This window comes from Lissotriton vulgaris, chromosome 12 (genome assembly GCF_964263255.1).
Source record: "Lissotriton vulgaris chromosome 12, aLisVul1.2, whole genome shotgun sequence".
Lineage (NCBI taxonomy): Eukaryota > Metazoa > Chordata > Amphibia > Caudata > Salamandridae > Lissotriton > Lissotriton vulgaris.
Window position 1 is genome coordinate 598,778,669 of NC_141700.1, and position 20,948 is coordinate 598,799,616.

General features: G+C 47.2%; 1 protein-coding gene across 1 annotated transcript in view; it reads left to right on the forward strand.

Annotated features, from left to right (window-relative positions):
• LOC147677808 (neural-cadherin-like) overlaps positions 1-20,948 on the forward strand; it is a 684,133-nt gene that overhangs the window by 156,869 nt on the left and 506,316 nt on the right. The window contains exons 7-8 of the mRNA XM_086945589.1: positions 4,779-4,921; positions 7,122-7,294. Of these exons, the coding sequence (XP_086801715.1) occupies positions 4,779-4,921; positions 7,122-7,294 (316 nt within the window). The remainder of the gene's footprint in view (positions 1-4,778; positions 4,922-7,121; positions 7,295-20,948) is intronic.

The window sequence follows — 20,948 nt, forward strand, 5'->3', positions numbered from 1 at the left end:
ATACATGCCTCTCTGGACCAATTAAAGATGGGCCTCTCCGGCCACATCTCTTCTCTCCATCAAGTTGTTGATGCCGCAGGATCCAGGGTGATGGAACTGGAAGACCAGACACAAGCACTTGATGACCGCACATTCAAGCTGCAGAACAAACAGCACGATCTCCAGTCGCAACTCCATCAGGTTTTTACGAAGACGGAAGATCTAGAAAACAGATCCAGACGGGAGAACATAAGCATCCGAGATCTGGAGGAAGGAGCGGAGGGACCAGACCTGGGAGCCTTTGTGGAGGGCCCATTAGCTGAGATATTGAGCCCAAGCCAACTGACGATTTAGATCGACAGGGTGCATCTTGTGGGAAACCAACAAATGGGAGAGAGGAGACGCCCATGAGCCGTGCTAGTCAAGCTGCACTCTTTCACGACAAAGGTAGCAATCCTACAGGCGGCACGAAAATCTATTGCAGGAGAAAAATGATCAAGAAAATTACTCCGTATGAGTGGCCTTGAGATTGAGTTGAGCCTGTTGAGTATAATAAACTTGGCAGATAGTGATTTCCTCAAATGAAGGGTCTGTGAAGCAGGCTCTGGTCCCAGAGCGAGTCCATAGAAGTCCTTGGTTCAACTTGGCAGGTGCAACGCACCATGATACGTAAATACAAAGATTATACTTTAGGTGGAAACCACCCACTACTTGTCAATTTTTATGAACTCAAAAAGTTCTATGTTTATTTTCTTGTGCAGGAAGGCTGCATAATAAAGATTTGACATCCCACGTTTTGTTCGACAAGTTACCATGCATAGATGTTTCTTCACACTTAATTCTGTTTTTACATTATATTCTCACTTGCTTCATATTGTTCATGGTTATGTTGAGCAGCACATCAACTTTTTCTTGAAATCTTCCAGTTTGGTCTCCATAAGACCCTTGGAACATGATTTCCTTTCCCCACTTCCGGATACCCTAATCTTTGGCACTGGATTAGCCCTCACTGAGACTGTTTTCAAAATAATAAGGATGAACTTGTGATGTCCCATTGACAATAACACTAAGTCAAATCAGACCTTCTCTGTTTTCTGACCAATTCTTGAAGCTGCTGTAATCAAAGCTTGAAGGATCTTTTAGACCTAATTTCTACTGATTACCTATAATGAGGAGTAACAATTCAATCCATTTCATTAAATACATCGGAAAGAATTTTCCTATTTCAGGCTGTAGCATAACCTGGTGGTCACAAGTGCCAAGTAGGGGTTCTGCAGGACATCATAAACATCTCTGTTGTGTACACTGTTTGGCTCAGCTCTAAAAGGTTTGTTTTGACACCCATGGGTGGCACGGGCGAGCGAAGTTCAATGCACCAATGCTTGAAGGTGAAAGACAGCTTTTTGTTGCCCTCGATGACCCCACCCAATACACAGTTGAAGTGGCATTGATGCTTTCGAGTTACGCACAGTCCCTAAACAGGGATCCACGGACACCAAGGTTGCAAATCTATTTTGTCCTCTCTGATATCACACACACACACACAAACTGCACTAAGAAAAAACTAACTTTTTACTAAAAGTATTTTTCTTTCAACAGTCTCAATCTGTTGCTTAGCACATTTAAAATAACAACACAAAATATCATAACACGTGAATGTTGCAAACACAAAGAATAAAATAAACATTTCCACCATGGTTAAAATGTCGTCTAAAAACCTAGCACCCTGAAACCTACTGTGTGAGCTACACTAGGAGAGTATGAAGTAGAATCATCTAGATTTTCTTGTTGGGAATAAGCGCACTGCATACCTTTTTACAGCAAAGCGCAGTAGTTGTTAAAAGTCAGGGAAACCGTGTTCCCTGTGAAAGGTAAACATAAGTCACATCAGCTCCTCCCCTCCTGGACTTGGGCTGGCAATCAGCTTTCAGGAGAAAGTGTGATGCGGCAGCATCTCTGGCAGTCAGTGTCATCTCTGGCAGTATCTTGTGCTATAATCTGAGGGTGAAGAACCTCTCATGCCAAGTAGTCAATGATCAGGCCTTTTATATCATTAAAGGAATTCAAGGAGGAGAATGTAGGAAGAAACTAAAAAGCAGACATACACACTCCTAAGCAAAAGGGCTGTAATTGCTAATATCTACAAGCTTCTAACTCTCTCCTGCTTGACGCCGCCCGACCTCCGGGTTGTGGGCCTAAAGGCTGTGTACGGAACTGAACAGAGAACAGAGCACTGTGGAGCCAGAGATATAATGTATGTATGGAAATATTCGAAGTCCTGTAAGTCTGCAATAAAAATTACTTTAAAAAAAAAGAAAATCAGGCCTTTTATATCATACTTATCTAATATGTGAAATTCCTACATCCCCCTAGAAATGGCTGGCGCAGCCAATGTGCATCACAATGCTAGTCTAATGTGCATTCCTATTAACAAATAAGGTAAAAATACAACAATATAAACTCCACTTTTTTGGCTACTGTTTTTGTCTTACCTTGAAATAAAGATAACAAGGCACAGACTGATGTTGTATCAGGTGTATTATCAATGTCATTGTTTGAGTGACTTATCACTTTCAAGGTTTATGGAAAGATCAGGACAGGTGACACCTGCGTTAAAACAGACATGTTGATGATTCTGCAAAAATGAAAAAAAGTTTAGTCTTGGCCTGATCAAAATGTAGTCTTACCACCAGCACGGGATTCACATTTGTTGTCTGTTGCTGTTACTCAGAACCCCTTGATGAAAAACATTCCCTTTATTCACTGTTACCTTCTATACTTCTCTGTATTATGTATAGAAAAATCTAATTATAATAGAACAGAATATGTGACACAAAAATTACAAGGTAACAGGTGTGATCTGGCAGAAGACGAATAGCTCCATAAAGCAGGATTTGACTGAGCTGCTATGCATAGAACTCAGCAAGGGCCACATGCTGTATTTACACCCTGAAGAGAAACAGTTAAAATATATATATATATATTTTTTTATTACATTTTTTATGAAGAATAACAAGAGTGGTACTGACGGGTACTCCCATTAAACATAGAAACATGGAGGGAGACTTTAACACGGTCATGATCATTTTGACATAATAAATTATCATAAATTGCACAGTATAATTATAAAGAAAGCACTGCAGCAGCAGCAGCATCATCATTTTCAGCGAGTCCATAATATTCTATCCATCTTCCCCATATTTTAAGAAATTTGCGTGGGCAACCCCTACTTTTATAAGTTACTTTTCAGCTGTCATAAATAAATCCATAACCTTCCTCCATTCAACAAGATTGGGCACCTCAGAAGGGATGTATGACATCACAACGCATGCTTTTACTCCGCATGCCATTACAACGCAGATTTTACAACGCAAGTCGTTACAACGACTTGCGTTGGGGGGCGCTGGATAGTGGAATAGTTTAATTTTCTATTCCAACTCCAGTCCCCGTGGATAGTAGGGAAGTTGTTGGATAGAAAATGAAACTATTCCCTATCCTACAGCGCCCTCCAGCGCAAGTCGTTGTAACGACTTGCATTGTAATAGCTGCGTCGTAATGGTAGTGCGGAGTAAAAGTTGCATTGTAAAGGATGTTCCCCATCAGAAGCTCCCTATCACTCTGAAGAGAAATTATTCCCCGAGTTGACAGAGTAAAACATTGTTTACGGATAATGGACATTTTGTTCTGTGCACAACAGACAGAGCTAATATTCACATTTGTGGGGTCGAGTGGTGTACCTAAAGGCTCATTATCTGCGTTCTATAACTGAATGTAAGTAGTAACTAATAGTTACTTATTGGAAGAGACAGTAAGACAGAGAGTGTCTAGTTATCACAACTGTAAGAGGCTGTGGGTTCTTTACTGGGTGTTCACACAATATGTGCAAATGGTTTGCTGCACTGAGAAACAATATTTCAATGTGGTCCTAAAAAATGTGTTCTTTGCAGACTTTAAAGGTGAGATGCCACAGTGAATTATGTTTTTATGTGCTTCAGTTGGCTATTTCTAATCTTTCCTATTCTGTATTTTTAAACAACTATGGGCCATATGTAGGTAAATGGCATTTACCGAATCGTAAATACCGAATTTTACCGATTCGGTATTTACAATTCGGTAAATGCCATGTAGGTAATTATTCTGTAAATATTACCGAATCGGTAATATGCGGTAATTACCGAATCGGTATTTACCGATTCGGTAATTGCCATTGATTCCTATGGGCCTTGAGGCCCATAGGAATCAATGGCATTTACCGAATCGGTAAATACCGATTCGGTAATTTTACCGATTTGTCAAGAGGGACAGGGTGTCACTTTGACACCCTGTTGCACCCCTGATTTTGGCTTGTGTGCAATGTGACACACATACATGCCCTTAGGGCATGTATGTGTGCCACATGGCACAGGTGTACATGCACAGATGTGCATGTACACAGAAATTCGTTATTTACCATGCCATTGTATTTCATGGTAAATACCGAATTTCTAAGGGCCTGTGGCACTGTTTCCAGTGCCACCTACATCCCAAATTTCCGATTCTGTACATTTACCGAATCGGTACTTTACCGATTCGGTAGAATTACCGATTCGGTAAATATACAGAATCGGTAATTTTCTTGCCCCCTACATCTGGAATTACGAATACCAGTCGGTAACGGCCGAAATCGGCCGTTACCGACCGGTATTTTGCCACCTACATATGGCCCTAAACTGTTTGGTCTCGATAACTCTGAAGCCATTGATTTAAATTTGATGTATCTTGCTTGGTGGGTTGTTTCTGAGTTGATGCTTTTTCTGCAGTTACAAGTCCTTTGTGTCAGAAGACGCAGGGCCCGGCACCTTGGTGGCCACCGTGCACGCATCCGACCCTGATGGAGATGGGATAATCTATGAAATATCTGGAGGGAACAAAGAAGGAAACTTTGTTATTGATCCAAAAAAAGGTAATAAACAGAATAAAAAGGCTCATATTCTGAGAAATACACCATTCAAAACAATAACCCCACAATATTGCAACAATGGGTCAATCATTAGTATTTTTGGAAACCTTCATTGGCCAGATTTGGGCAAACATAGGAAATAGATCCGTTGAAATGACTAGAACTGGGCTCTACGCAAACTGTCCCTTCATTGAATTTGCACAGACCTCGAAACGCAAACCTTATGTATTAATGCCCTGACATCCCTTGTGGCGCAGGCCAGAAGGAAAGCCTGAAAAGGGCAGTTGATCTTCTGTGCCCTTCAATACATTGTCTGGCCTTCAGGAGGAGTATTAAACAGCAGGCACTGATTGAAAAATAGTTTGTACCAAGTGCGCTTCTAGTAATTTCCTGCTTTGTCTCTTAATCAAGGTCATTGGAGCCCAAATTCCTGTAAATACACTGGCATTTTTTTGGATTTTACTTGCAATGCACTGCAGTGCTTTTGCATAATCTCCCTACATTTGAGAACATTGGAATGTTGAGCGCTCCATTGAAAACAATAGGTTGTTCGAGGCTTCTAATGGCTGGCAGAAGTCCGGAGCATCAACACTACAATCTTTGTTCACAGCAACAGCTGGAGCGGGCCTTTAATGGCTGGTAGAGTTTGCTACGACAGATCTAAGGCTAAAAGATTATTTTCTGTTGACGCTTGAATACTGAGTCATTTACAGAGAGAGAGAAAGCTTTGAGTGTGTGTCCATCCATCCGATCTGAAACGCTAAAACTTCTTAGGTTACCCCAGTCATTGCCAGAGCTGGACTGGTCCTTCTGCGACTCTGGCACTTACCAGTGGGCCGCTTTTAGAGGTGGATGGAGGGCCATCACTGAACTAGGCCCTCTTGAACTCATTCTAGTCCTGATCACTTGCAGCGTGGTGCTGATTGAAGCCTTATTACAAGGAATGATTTTGGTTTCCAGTCCACCCTCTGATTATTGCCTGCATGTCTGACTGACAAGGTGCAAAGTAGCAGAGATGTCTTATCAAGCATCAAGAAGGCTGTTAATAATGCCACGGAGTGGCAGTCCAAGAGACAGATTTAGAAGAAAAAAACACTTGAGGGTAGAGCACATTATGAGCACGTACAACAAAAATGCCACTAACCTCAAACAATATTTGGCTAAGGCAGGGATCTTGTCAAGTTTATGCAAAATAATTATTAACCCCTTTGATGCTGATGACGAGCTCAGCTCGTCATCACCCACGGGTGTCGTGTGCTGATGACGAGCTGAGCTCGTCATGGTGCCACTAAAATGGCAATTTCCAGCACAGGGGGGGGGGGAAACGCCTAGCAGCCAAGTGGTTAATTGCAATATGGAGGGAAAAAACGAAACTTACATAACTGTGGTCAAATCGTTGTCAACTCAGCAGCCACTTGGTTTTGCAAAGCAGTTTACAAAAGCCAAGCCTCACAGTATAAGATTTGAAATCTAACTAAGAATATAGCCTTATAGCCTGCCGTAATGGGCTATACCGGCCATTGAAGAACCGCTCCAGCGTTAAAGGCCCGAGACAAAGGCGAGGACTCATTAACAAGGGTGCAGGCCTTTATTGTCCAGTATAGCCTGCTACGGCAGACTATATGCCTATTAGAACATTCCGCCACTAGAGGCCATAATGTTCTAACAAATAAAACAAATGCCTCACGGAGCCCAAGGGGATTTCCATTAGGCCTTTGTTCACAGCAACAGCTGTGAACGATAACATTGGAATGTGGAGCTCCGGGCTTCTGCTGGCCATTAGTCTTCAATGGAGTAGAGTAGATGAATGAACTATACAATATCTTTTCATTGTATTTGTGCAAAGCCCCCAAGACATTGCACTCCCAATCTCTTAGATGTTGTAATGCAGATGTTTGCGAGGCTCTACAGCTGTCTATTTTTCAGACAGTTGTTATCAGGGCCAGAGGGGACTAGAATGTCTAGAAATGTCGGAATGTCCTTGTTTCTGTGGAAAGGGAATCCATGAAGTGACCTATTTGAATTACGTTTAGCACTATTATGGCTTGTGCTCTGAAGTGAGGAAAAGTGTGGATGTATCCCCAATGATTCTCTTCACTCCTAGGATCCCAAGACATAATTGGATACTAAGTATGGTCTATGATATTTGAGAAGGCAATTAAATTGGATACATTTTTTCATCACCTTTCGATTTACTTTCCAGGACTGATTCGCCTCCGATCAAACGCGGTTTCCAGATTCCATGGCACAGAGTACATGCTTAATGTGACTGCTACTGATGACAATGCGTCTGGTGGCCCTGGCTCCTTATCCAGCAGCGCCATTGTGATTGTGCGAATCAATGACGTCAATAATAATAAGCCGCTGTTCCAAAAGGTATGTTTAAAACGGTTCCTGGAAAAGAGGCTATTGACATAAGTGTGGTGGACCTGCTGGGTGTGTATTTATAAGCACTTTGGTCTAATAGCCAGTTTGGTGGACACAACATCAGGTAACACTGACACAGGCACTGCCATGTTTTTAAGTGGGAGTCTGTATGGAAGGTATGTTTTGTCCTAATATCATCCACACTGTGTTTGCAGTGGTGTTGCATTGGAGAGCACACTAGAATAGAAATTCTGCCACACCAAGCTCCAAACGTCACTAGGGAAAATATTTCATTGAAACTCTCCTGCATGTCCAATTTTCATCTTCTGCTGCACATGTTCGAATATTTGCCCGCTTCTAGGTCTGATATATCAGACCTGCAGCTCCTGGCGGGGTCCAATTTTCCAACAGTTTCCCCAACACTGCTTTCCTTTCCTTTGTCCCCATCTTTAGCCTTGTCTGGTTTCTTGCCCCTGAATCCTCCTAGCCCCATTGTTTGATACATTGTACTCATCCTTATCCCCCATTCCCACACTTGACCAGCCAGTTTACCACCCCACCCTGTACTTCAGGATTCTTCCATGGCTTCGTGGTTTCTGCATTGACACCCTGTTTGCTCAATAATAAATAGAGCCTCATAATTCTAAAGTCCAAATAGACTCTTTAAAGTGTATTCATCTGGAGTTCTGTTTATTGCACCGCTGGTGTAAGGGTCATATGAATCTTCAAAGGGAATTGTGAATGTGTTGTGGGTTTGGTCTAGCAGAGCCCTAGTCATGTAGAAATGTGACCACAGAATCAGTAGGTGGGACCATAGGCCAAACAATTCTGACAACACATTGAGTGGCCGTGTATACAGGTGGCAAATGCACAGTCTTCACCAAGTGAAATGGCAGGTAAGGGTCAACTATCCCATGGGCACAAAAGCCCACACAAACACCCCAGCCACACAGCAAAAATAATAGTTCATGGTACATACACATTTAAATCACAGGTACAGGCACAGACGGAACAAACGATTATTAAACCTATATTGTGTTAAAAACCCCTGTTGCCGAACCCACCCAAAATCGAACACTCCCAAAGCAATTTACATTTAAGAGCCATGGGACGCATACAAGAATGTACCTATGTATGTGGAGTAATTATATTGTGCAGACTAGGGTGGCCATCTGGCATGGGTGCAAATTCAGAACAGTCAGTGTTAAAATTCAGGACAAAGGGTCAAAATTCAGGACAAAAATTCAGGACAGAAGGTCAAAATTCAGGACAAAAATTCAGGACAGAAGGTCAAAATTCAGGACAAAAATTTGGGACAAAACATACGGTTTACAGACATATTAGAGGAGGTCCCACAATAGTGTATAAGTAAATAGACAACCAAAATAAGTACAAGTCAAAATAAGTTTATATAAGGTTGAGACAATCGTGCATTTCACAGTTTTTCAGTATGCGCGCAGCTTTGCAAAGCGACATCAGACCCTTTCTGCAATCAAGATTTGTGCGCAGAAGGCTCACCACTTGCTGTCACTATAATAGGGCCTATTGTCATCCTATCTGTGATAATCGTCTGCAGTCTCAGCATGACAATGGGCCAGTCCACAGTCTTTGCGATGTTCGGGAGGGGCTGCTGCAGGCAGCCTCAGTCTACAGATTAAAAGACAAGTGTGAGAGGCCCCGAGTGGAAACTTTTAAACTCACGGGGGCCTCTCACAGGGGAACAGCATACCTTGCTGAAATTCCCCAATTTGATTTTAGTAGGATGTCTGTAAGGCGTCCGTAATTTGGTGACCCCAAATTACGGACGCCTTACAGACATAATAAAATAACGAACGGTCCATGAAATGTACGGATGGTTGGTCCCCCTAGTGCAGCTAGCTACAAAGCATCATCGCACCTTACAGTGGTGGAGGTACATAATAGGGGGTCACCAGACAGATCTGAGAGAGTGGTGAGGAGAGGGTTTCCAAGCATTGAACAGAAAGGACAAGAGGAGTTTATTCACAAGTGGCGTCAGAAGGAATCCGGTGATACAAGAAGGAGGATCTATCTAGAAGGCACCAAACATCCAGAAAGGTTAAGGTGTTGCGCGATGACGTGGATCGTCAGCTCTCTCTCTCTCTCTCTCTCTCCCCCTCTCTCCCTCTCTCTGGGGTGTATTAGCTGACCTTTAGGGTATGGTGTAGAAAGACTGCCAGCGCCTGATCTGTTTTATTCGGATGTGTAACCCAGCATGCGGGGGCATGTTTTTGCAGGCATGCAAGCAGTGTTACCTATGTGCGGATTGCAGTCAAATGTAATAGCCTCCTGTGCTTATTTTGTGCCGGTGAATGTAGGCGGTGGGCATCAGCACCTCGTTTTTGAGAATAGGGGCTTATTTTTAATTTCCACACTTTGGGCCAGAGCAAGAAGGAGGTAGACAGAAAGAAGGGGGAATCAAAAGTTAGGGAAACTGGGGGGGCGTGGCTAGCAGCCAAGCATGGCGGCCGCATAGCGTGAGAGCTCCCGAGGGCACTGCAGCCTTTTCATAAATCCGTCACATTAATCCGCCATTTAGCGCGCCTGAAGCGGCGGCGTTCGAGTCCGGGACCCAAGCGGTGTCACCAGTCCAAGTCTCGAAGGAATCGGAGCACCGGAGTCCGAGCAGCATCGAGAGGCGAGTTGGGGCCTGCAGCGGGAGGCGGAGCACCGGACTTGCGTGGAGGCTGAGCCCAGGCGGAAGTGCGACGGAGCCGGCGGAAAACAGTGATCACACCCCGGTGCAGAGCGTTACCTTCGGACCAAGCCCACAACTACAGGCGGAACCCTCAGGTGACGAGCAGGCTGCCGCCAACGCCAGAGCAGGACCGAACCGGTGCAAAGGTCTGTACAACCCCAGCCTGGGCCACGCGAAACGGGGAAATTGCCCTGCAGCAACCCCCCCCCGGCACCAACATCAAAACGCAGACACACCTAGTGCCGCAACGCTGCGGGGGGCACTCTCAGACACCACATGCAAGCGGAGAGACGAAGGGCCCGCACTACGTGCCAGTACAATAGACGATTGGTAAATGCCCCGGGGGGACGGCGACTCACCGGGCAGCAACGAGGAACGCAAGGGTGACCCCCGGACCCGCCATTAACAGCGTCGCCACGACGGTAGTGACCCGTCGCTCAGCGGCCAGTGCAGTGCAGAACAGCAGGGGGAGAGATCATAGTGGCAGCTCCGTCCCGGAGAGAGACTACCGGGGACAACGAAACGGCACGCGTCAGCGGCTCCCGGACTCCCGCGTGACCATCCGGTGTGCCCTACTCCTGGCTGGCTAATAACGCCTATTAGAGACCTCCATTGGCCCACAAGCCGCGTTCGCCTGGGACATATCTCTGGCACCTACAGGCCCCAGCACCATGGCGGGAAAAGGCCTCAGGAGCGGATCCACGCAAGCCAAACTGGATAAGTTCGCCTATGGACACCAGGGGCAGCAGCAAAATACAGGGCGATCCTCCATGGGCCATGCCCAGGTAGCGGAAAAGACAACGACAATAACGCTGGAAGACATCATGAAAACGCTCACGGAAGTCAAAACCACAGTGGGCGCCATCTCCTCAGAGGTTTCACTGCTACGAGCGGACTTTCACAAAATGGCGGAGAGGGTGTCGCAGGTGGAAGTGGTCACGAAATCACTCGTAGAAGACACCTCAGAGCTCCAATTGGCCATGGAAAGAATGCAAAAAGTCACCAAACTCCTGCACGACAAGCTGGACGATCAGGAAGGGCGTTCACGCCGCAACAACGTGCGTATCCTTGGACTTCCAGAAACAGAGGGAAAGGGGGCCATGGACCTCTATGTAGACGACCTCATCAAGAACAAGCTTCAGCCCAAGGGCCTATCGCACTTCTTTTCGGTAGAGAGAGCGCACAGGGTCCCGGGGGGCCCACCTAAGACGGGGGCAAATCCACGACCGGTCCTAGCCCGGCTGTTTAACTTCAGGGACAGAGATGCAATATTACAGGCGGCGAGGAACTCACCACCAGTGCGAATTCAGAATGCAACATTGGCGTTCTTCCCGGACTACACGGCAGAGGTGGCCAGGCGACGTAAGTCCTTCACAGAGGTTAAGAAAGCACTACGCGACAGAGAACTGCCATACTCCATGATGTTCCCGGCGAAACTTCGAATAGTGGCCGAAGGGAAGACCTGGTTTTTTGACACGCCGGAGGTGGCTCAAGAATGGCTGGAGGGCTGGCGACCAGCAGGGCGAAGACACCGCTCACAGCGAGACCAGCCGCGACACCAGACTGACCGGACATCGCCTAGTCAGTCCTCCCAACGACCACGCCAGGGAGGCGAGACAGAACTTGACTCCGACCTCGAAAGGGATCCACTAGACTCTGGACAATCTGCTCCGGTGTAACACTTACCTGTATTGTTTCTTGGGACTGTGTGGGCCGCGGAACTGTGGCTCGGACGTAGCTGAGTAGGGCGGGCAAAGGCAGTGCCCGGAGGGGACTCACCTACCCTACAAGCAAGTAAGAAGTTTAGGGGAGGGCTGAAGCACTCTGCAAAGTTGGGGATGCGGGCGGGAGTTTGTCCGTGGAGCAGGGTAGCAGGGAGGGGGGATGGGTTTGAAGTTTATTTGTTGAAGTGTTTACTCTTGTTTGTAGTCATCATACACCACCTACACAGTAATGTCACCCTGGCATCAACATGCCTCATACACGACACGACACTAGTCGTCGCCTGGGCTAAGCCACAGCACCCATTGTGTGCCAGACTCCCTCATCAACCTGATGGCCAGGCCACTTAATCACACGCCCACGGAGGGCCCCTCAGCAACCGGAACGATTCCTCCACTGCGCATAATGACGTGGAATGTCCGAGGCCTGGGTGACAAAATCAAGAGAGGCTTGGTCCTCCAGGCCATAAAACGGCAGAACCCAGATGTGGTCCTCCTACAGGAAACCCATCTCACGGGATCCACCTGCAAAGCCCTAGACAGACGTGGGTACACAATGGCGATCCACGCCGATTTCACTACTGGCTCCAGGGGAACGGGCATACTGGTGAGAAGATCCTCCCCCCTTATGGTATCCAACCGTGTGGCAGACGACCAGGGTCGCTTTGCAGCGATCCACGGACAATGGGAGGGCAGGACCCTAAACGTGATTTCGGTATACATTCCCCCAGCCCTGCACTCGGTAGCCCTACCAGCCCTAGGCAAGTTCCTTCTCGATCTCCCTGAAGGCGACATGATTGTTGGGGGAGACTTTAACGCAGTCATGGATCCACTTAAGGACACCTTTCCCTCCAGAACCCGACCGCGAGGTATTACACCTCTGTCGGATTTTGTGGAAGCCCTGGGCCTTGTAGACCTCGGGCGGCAAATGTACACAGACACCACTCACTACACTTACTACTCAGCGGTACACAACAGCCTGTCTCGCATAGACTACCTCATGACACTGGGTTTGGGAATGGATATGATAGAAAAAGTAGACACACTACCCAGGGGGGTTTCAGATCACTCTCCGATCGTCCTATCACTGACCACAGGAGGGAAACGAAATGCACGACCATACCCGATCTACCCCAACTTCCTGAAAATCCCCAAGATCCGAAAGAAGCTCCAACTAACAACGTCACTATATTTTACTGAAAACACGGGCACGGTGGAGTCGCCCTCCACCCTGTGGGAGGCATACAAAACTGTCCTCAGGGGGGCGGCCATTGCGGCGATTACAGGACACAAACGGGACGCACGAAAGGAAATTGCAGACCTAGAACTTGCACTGGCAACGGCCAATAACGCTCATATGACAAACCCCTCCCCGACCACGACACACACACTCACACTCCGGCAGCAACAATACCTAGCCCACCTCAAAACGACGGAGAAGGGATTCATCGCGAACACTAGGCATAGAATCTATGATGTGGGCGACAAAGCGGGGCGTATGCTAGCGTGGCTGGACAAGAGAAGTAATGGAGTAAGAGGTATCCAAAAACTCAATACGGAGGATGGGCGGACACTGGTACACCCGGAGGCAATAGTGGGCGAACTGGCTCGTCATTATCAGGGCGTCTATACACCGGGACGGAGGGTCACACGACAAATGGCGTTAGCAACACTTACAGACACTACCATCCCCAGCATTACACAGGAGGATAGCGACGCCCTAGAACTAGACCCAACGAGGGAAGAAATCCAGCTGGCGATCCAGGCGCTACAGTCAGGTAAAGCACTGGGCCCTAATGGAATACCGGTGGAGTGGTACAAGTCCATGGCCGTAGACCTCAGTGCCCCATTACTAGCTATGTATTTAGAAAGCAGAGACAAACTAGAGCTACCACTGGACCAACGCACAGCGACGATTGTAGCAATACCCAAGCCCGGGAAACCACCGACAGAATGCACCTCATACCGCCCAATATCATTACTGAACATCGAAGCCAAAATACTAGCTAAACTTCTGGCAACCCGGTTGATGCCCCATCTTAGTACCCTAATCCACCCTGACCAGTCGGGCTTCATGCCCCACCGGAGTACGGCACTGAATCTCCGAAGAGTACACGGAGTGCTAGCCCGTGCGCACCTCCTCACGGAACAAGCGGTAATCCTCTCCCTCGACGCCAAAATGGCGTTCGACTTAGTAGAATGGGAATACCTCTTTGTGGTGCTGGAACGCATGGGTTTTGGCCCAAAATACATTAGGTGGATACGGCTGCTCTACACAAACCCCGTGGCGCAGGTGGTGGCCAACGGCCACACGTCGCCTAGATTCCCACTGAGCAGGGGGACCAGACAGGGCTGCCCCCTGTCCCCCCTGCTCTTTGCACTGACACTTGAACCCCTGGCCATCCAAATCAGATCAACGCCGCTATTCGCAGGAATCAAATGGGAGGAGGGATGGGAGGACAAAGTCTCGCTATACGCAGACGATATGCTCATATACATGGCCGCACCCGAGACCGGCATCCCAGCCCTATTGGACCTTTGCGACACACATGGGCACACATCGGGCTACACTCTCAATTGGTCGAAATCCACCATATACATATTAAAAGGCCCAGAACCAAGACTACAGAGGGACTGTCCTATGCTTAAGACGTCGGCCTCTTTCAAATACCTGGGTATCATCATCGCGAGCGGGGAAACAGAATTTTTCGTGAACAACCTTAAACCACCTATAGACCGCCTGCGAGCGGATGTTAAGCACTGGGCAGCCCTCCCCCTGACCCTACTGGGCAGGGCGGCATTGTACAAGATGATGGCCCTCCCAAGACTCCTCTACGTACTGGAAAATACACCGCACCTGGTACCACAGCGTTACTTTCAACAGATAGTGGCACTGGTCACGGTCCTGCTCTGGAACACAGGCCCGGCACGCATAGCTTATGACAAACTGGTAAAGAGCTGGTACGAGGGTGGCATAGCGCTCCCCAACATACAGCTCTATTACTGGGCGGCCCAACTCAAGATTATAAATTACTGGATACACACCCCGAAGAACGACCCGGCCTACCGGGCGGACTGGTCGCAACTGGGGACGGACTGCATGCTGTCCGTACTTTACAACAAATCGCAACTGAAGGTCCTGATCGGTCCGACCAAACACACGGCGGCGCTGTGGCATGTGGCACAGGCCCGTCTGGGGTGGACAGGTCGACTCACTAAAATGACACCCCTATGGGACACGAAAGCACTGGGGAACCTGAGAGGCTGTAGGGGGTTTGACCGGTGGGACTCAATAGGTATTTCTACGATAGGAGACCTCTGGGAAGGCGACACAGTATTACCATTTCCACAATTGCAACAGCAATACAACCTCGGACCCACAGAAACGTTTAGATATGTCCAGATTAGGCATGCATTACTACAGGCCATCCCTGCTGGCACCACGCTACCAGATTCTTCTCCTTTGGAAGATAGATTACTGACAGACTTCATGCTCCAGAGCGCCACCTCCCTTACATACAAGAAGCTAATTAACAATCTCACAGACCCAACGCTAAAACTTAAGGAGAAATGGGAAGGGGAACTAGGCGAGACAGACGAATTTGAATGGAATGAGGCCCTGGCCTCCCCGAAGGAGGCGGGAATCTCTAGTAGGCTCAGGCTGGTCCAGCTAAAAATCTTGCACCGCATATACTACACCAGAACACTGCTGCACAAAATACAAAGAGCACCGCACCCCTACTGTTTGCGAGGCTGCGGGGAGGAAGGGACATTGTTCCACACACTATGGGACTGCCCGCAGATACGCGAATTTTGGAGACAGGTGCTCCGATCCATCTCCCAGGCCCTTAAATTGTCAGTTCTGCCCGAACCACGTAAATGTCTTCTAAACATCTGGGACCCGAACGACCTGGGTAGATATGAACTGATTTGGGCGACACTGGCATTGACCGTAGCTAAGCGGGACATAGCACAGAAATGGGGGGCGCCGGACATACCCACCGCCAGTAGGTGGGCTAAAAACATGGATATACTAATGGTGACAGAAAGAGCGGTCTATGTGCTTCGAGCGGCGCCCCGGAAATGGAACAAAGTCTGGGCGGCATGGAACTTGTACAGAGGGGAGCTTTGTGAGCCCTTGCCAGAGGGTGAGGGATCTGACTCGGAAGGGGAAGAAGAGTGAATGGGCAGCTACGGGGGAGCGGCCTCAGGCATGTAATTCGGGTGCATAGGTGGCGATGGTATGGCCATTTCTTGTGACACGATCGACGGCACAGGTGACTGCAAGATGTGGGGTAAATTCGGGGGATATGATGACAAAGGGTTGGGGGGGAAAGTTGAGGAGTTTGTTCCTAGTAGTTAAAGGGAAGGAACCATAGTCGTCAGTGAACTTGGGAGGAGGGGTTACCGGAGACATACGCATGGTAAACAGATGTCAAAATAGTGAATGCCTAGACGAAAACCGTACCACAGCGTGAACTATGTTTTACTTACGAAACTGTAACCTGCGGACTACCGCGCAGATAAGATGTACAAGATGCAAGATTACAAATTGAATGTATGCAATTGATTGACCACTGTTCCTTCCTAACAATAAAGTTTTTAAAAAAAAAAAAGTTAGGGAAACTGTGACAAAGGAAGAACCAAGGATGAAAAAGAACCTGCAAGAATAGAGGAAAGCGACACGAATTGTAAGGTCATAGAATAGAGATATTAGCTGGAATCAAGGTTTGGTATTGGACAACCCCGGCATTTAGCAGCGCTACAGTGGGCTCTTAAGAAAAACTGCACCATTGCACAATTTTTTAAAAATATATAGGGAACCTCCTCTATGCTGGATGGATAGTCGCCGGAATCGTATTTGGAATATGTTTTCTTCTCTTTTGGGGACTGCATGTTGTATGCTGAGATGATGATGTTTTGATTGGGCTGGACGTTTTTTGGCTCATTCGAATGGTGCTATCACCATGGTTGGTACTTTCATTTTAAGGCAAGGATGCTGGTCGGTGGCCGGGATCCCTGTTGGCGAGTTGGCCGTATGTAGGTATGCTACAGTTATAAGTCATACATTTTGAGGCATAGTGTATTAGAATAGAGCTGCAGCATCTCCCGCTAAGGTGTTTAACACTTATGGTAGTGTTTCTCATGGATTACATTTTTTTTTAAATTATTTCTTCAGAGTGTGTGTGTGTGTAAAATATTTTAACCATTGATGCTGTGGCATGTTTGGGACTCACTGCATGCTATGTAGGGGTGCAAATCCTTACCTTGATGTACTTCTGTGTTTTTTCTCTATTCTAAACATTCCCAGTAGCAAGCCTTGAGACCTTTAGGACAGTGAGCCCTGTGCTGCTGGTCGCCAAGTTTGAGGGGACACCCTTTGCCTGCCTGGCTAAGGCGAGATAAGAGTAGCCTGCCGATACATTTGTGTGGCCGCCATTTTTAGGGGAGATTAATAACTGCAGGATAATTCCGGTGGTTAACATACTTGATGGAGACATCTGTGATTTGCTAATAACAGTTTTGACTCAAGATGAAGTAGAATAGAGGGCTGAAGTTCCTGCTGCACAGTATGTATAACATGCAGACCATAGGGTTGTGTCTTATGTAGCTCAGTGGAATACTGATTTTGTCACGGAGATCCTTTTGTTGGGTTAATAAGTTACAAACACATTGAACAATGAATTGGCATCAAAGTGCTGTATGCAAATTGCAAGGCATAGGTATTAGAATTGTATTTATTCATATTTTTTTTAAATCAATCTTTCGTTATTTTAAGGATGCTATCAAGGTTTCCTCTGGGTAGTGATACAAATAAATTAGTACGACTCCCCTAACCATTCTGTTACACTTCAAATCTGGAGTTTATGGGGTAGATTTACTAACACTTTGTACCTAGTCTGCATCACAAAAGTGACACAAACCCGATGTAAGGTGTTGTTTTGGGATATACTTCCCTGTGCAAATTCTGAATTGTATTGGAAAGTGGACTTAAAGTAACATAAAGTAGCACTATGTACTACTTTGCATCAAGGAGGCGTACCATGGGTGGTATATAGGTATTCCCATGCACCCACAATAGATTTAGACGATCATTTCGATCAACTAACTTTGGTAGAGAGGAATTTGTACTAAAAAATGATGGCTCCTCGAAGCAGGTGTAAAGTAGGAGAAAAGATTCGTTTTCTCCAAACCTTTCTAACTTTTTGTGTGCTGTACCGTTTAGCACACCTGCAAAGTGGTAAAGTGGTAAACTTTGTCAAAGCATGGAATTTTGTGCTGGAAGTGTTCTCTTCCTGTGTAAAGCTAATGATTGGTATCACGCAATCACTTGCACTATGGTCAAGGGTGTGGGCATTAGTGCAAGTCAACCTAAGGTACGACAGCACTAGAGGAGTGGGCAACAGTGGTGTAACAACACTTGAGGGGGCCTCCATACAAGGTACATAGAGGGGGCCCCTACAGACTCAATCAGGAGCTTACAGACCAGGGTACTACGCTGAGGGGGCCCCCTGGGGGTCGCCCCCCCACACCGCACGGGCTGCTGGGGTCCATGTTACACCTCTGGCGGGAAACAGCACCATATCTAAATGGATATAGTGCTCAGCAACGCCATATTGTAGTAGATATGGTGCTGTTGTGGTCTCTCCTTTTCAAGAAATGCAGCGCTGCCCCTTCGGTTACTGAACTGCATGAAAACCTGATAAATCTGCCCCTTTGTTTCTCCAGACCAAGCTGTCTTAACATCTAATGCCTAACAGCACGGATGACATGCAACTCTTATTCATTGTTATTCTCGTTGTCTTAAGTAATATTTCCTATATATTGATTTAGACACTTGTATAACTCATTGTCTCTGCATAATGTTTTTGATGTAAAGTGCTCTGACACTCTTCATTGGGATGAGAAGCACTACAAAATAAATAATTGTGAGAGAGATGTCAAGGAGACATGAGAGGCACCATTGGAGAGTGTTAGCGAGGGAATCCATGAAGATGATGGTCATGGCATGAGCCACCACAAAATTGTTGCACAGTGCACCATGAAGGTTAACGCCAGATCTGTGCGGAGATCTCCATAGCAGAGAACTCGGCACAGCAGAATGGGATCCACTGTGTAAATGCACATGTTTTTCTTTTTTTATATATTTTTTTAAAAACCTTTATTGTTCATTTCAATAACATTACAGGCATGGGCTTACAACCACAGGGGCAGGCTGCTAATCAACATAGGAGCAAATATATTGTAGTATGCCACAGCTCTTTAGCCGACATCCTAAAGGTCCGGCAGCGATTCAGGATAAAATTCGTATTGAACGCATAATTAAGTCACAGGATGTGATGGAGGTTTCATTTTTGAATTAACTAAATAAACGCATCGGGTGCCACACAATCAAAAATACTAATACGGTGGCTAGGCAGAGAAACAGGATATGTAGATTAAGAACAGCTATAATTGAGACGCTGGCGTTAAAGCATACTATTCAGGATATAAAACCATGCAATACACAGTCTACATTAAGCGCCAGTCCTCAGAGCCCGCCCACCCAAAGATCAGGATAATGAAAGAAGCAAGAGAGCCCAATACGGATATACAATACTAATCAGAACGTTTCGCCAACTTACTAATCAAAGGAAAGAAAAGAAAAGGAAGAAAAAGGCCATAGAAACAAAATAAAGGCAAAACAAACCCCCCCAACCCCCCACCCTGCACCGCTGCAGTTGTCTACAGCCTAACCCCCCCTAGCAGCGTGCCTGTCGCTCCGAATAACTAAGACCCTAAAAGAAGGAAGAAGTGGAGGAGGAGAAAGCGTATGAGCACCCGGTCTCCTTCTCCGCAGCCGGACACCAACCACCCCTGCGATAGCTCAAATTATACCAGGAGATATGACAGTAAAAATACAGGGGAATCACTAAACCCCGCCCGACCTCACTCTAATACCCAGATCCAAGTCTCATGTTAGCCAAGGCCCCAAAGTCAAACCTATCGAAACAGTCTCATCCTTGGCCCTTCCGATCTTGCACGCAAACACCATCCGGCAGCAGCACCGCAGTCATTGTAGATCCAGGATACTAGAGGAGTACCGCAGAGGATAGTCCACAGAAAGCCCGAAAAACAAAGTCATTACCAGCCACGATCATCAATAGGCCCTCTATCATCGGCCCCCTGTCCAAGTGATGTTCCCTCCGCGGAAGCGGCAAAGTAGACGGGGAGGCAGAGATTGTGTGGCGTTCCAGTCGACTCCGATGGAAAACTCCAGGATAAAGAGGCCAAGCGGAAGTACCCCAGGCAAAAACAATGGCGGGTGCGACCAACTCTCCGTGGGACCAAGTTCGCTACTCTTTGTCGGTACACGACTCAGGGGCTGCACCAGATCATTTTGCCCTGGGCGGTCATCATTGGTCCTCCCAGACCTCACGGGAACCGTTGATAGTGGTAGTCGCAGTAAAAGATCAGAGCCCGGTCCCATACAGTCCTCTTCAGGCCCATCGGCAAGCATATTATGGAGTCGAGATTCAATATGCACTTGCAGCTCCATGATGGCGGCCAAAACGGTCCGCAATGTCGGCTCTTTATTCGTCAGATCTGCCTCCGCTCTTCCGATCACAGACATAGTGGCAGTCCCCGAAGAGCCCGGTCCTCCCGGGGGGCAATGACAGAGCGGAGCGGTTCGCAACTGAGGGTGTCCTCTAGACAAAATGGTCCTGGACAGCGAGCGAGGGCCCCACACCGGCGGACCCCGGCGATGTCTAACCGGGTCCCCGGGCCAGGAGTCTCCAAACCTCCACAGACGTCTCAGGTCAATTGTCTGACAACATAAAGAAAACAACGTCGATCGCCATCTAAATCAGACATGGAGACTTCCACTGTTGAGACCGGACCCTGTCGTAGTCACACGGCCGATGTTGTTCAACTACGTCCCGGCTGGGCTCAAACTCGAGGCCCCGGCTTACAAGCTGCGATAGGCCAGGATCCAAAAGACGACATAACTCAGTCAATTCTGGCTACAAAGGTCTGGGGATTGAATCATACGATTCAGCAAGGCTTCATCTCCCTGGAGGTCGGGCATAACATCAGGATAAGTTGCAGGATCATCCGTCTGGAAACGGAGGTCGGCGGAGCCGGGCGCCTAAGCGGCCATCTTAGTTGGTAGCGTAGCTCCTCCCCTCCACATGTTTTTCTTTGTGAGAAAATCCTCCTCCTACTTACCCAGAACGTTCTTGGG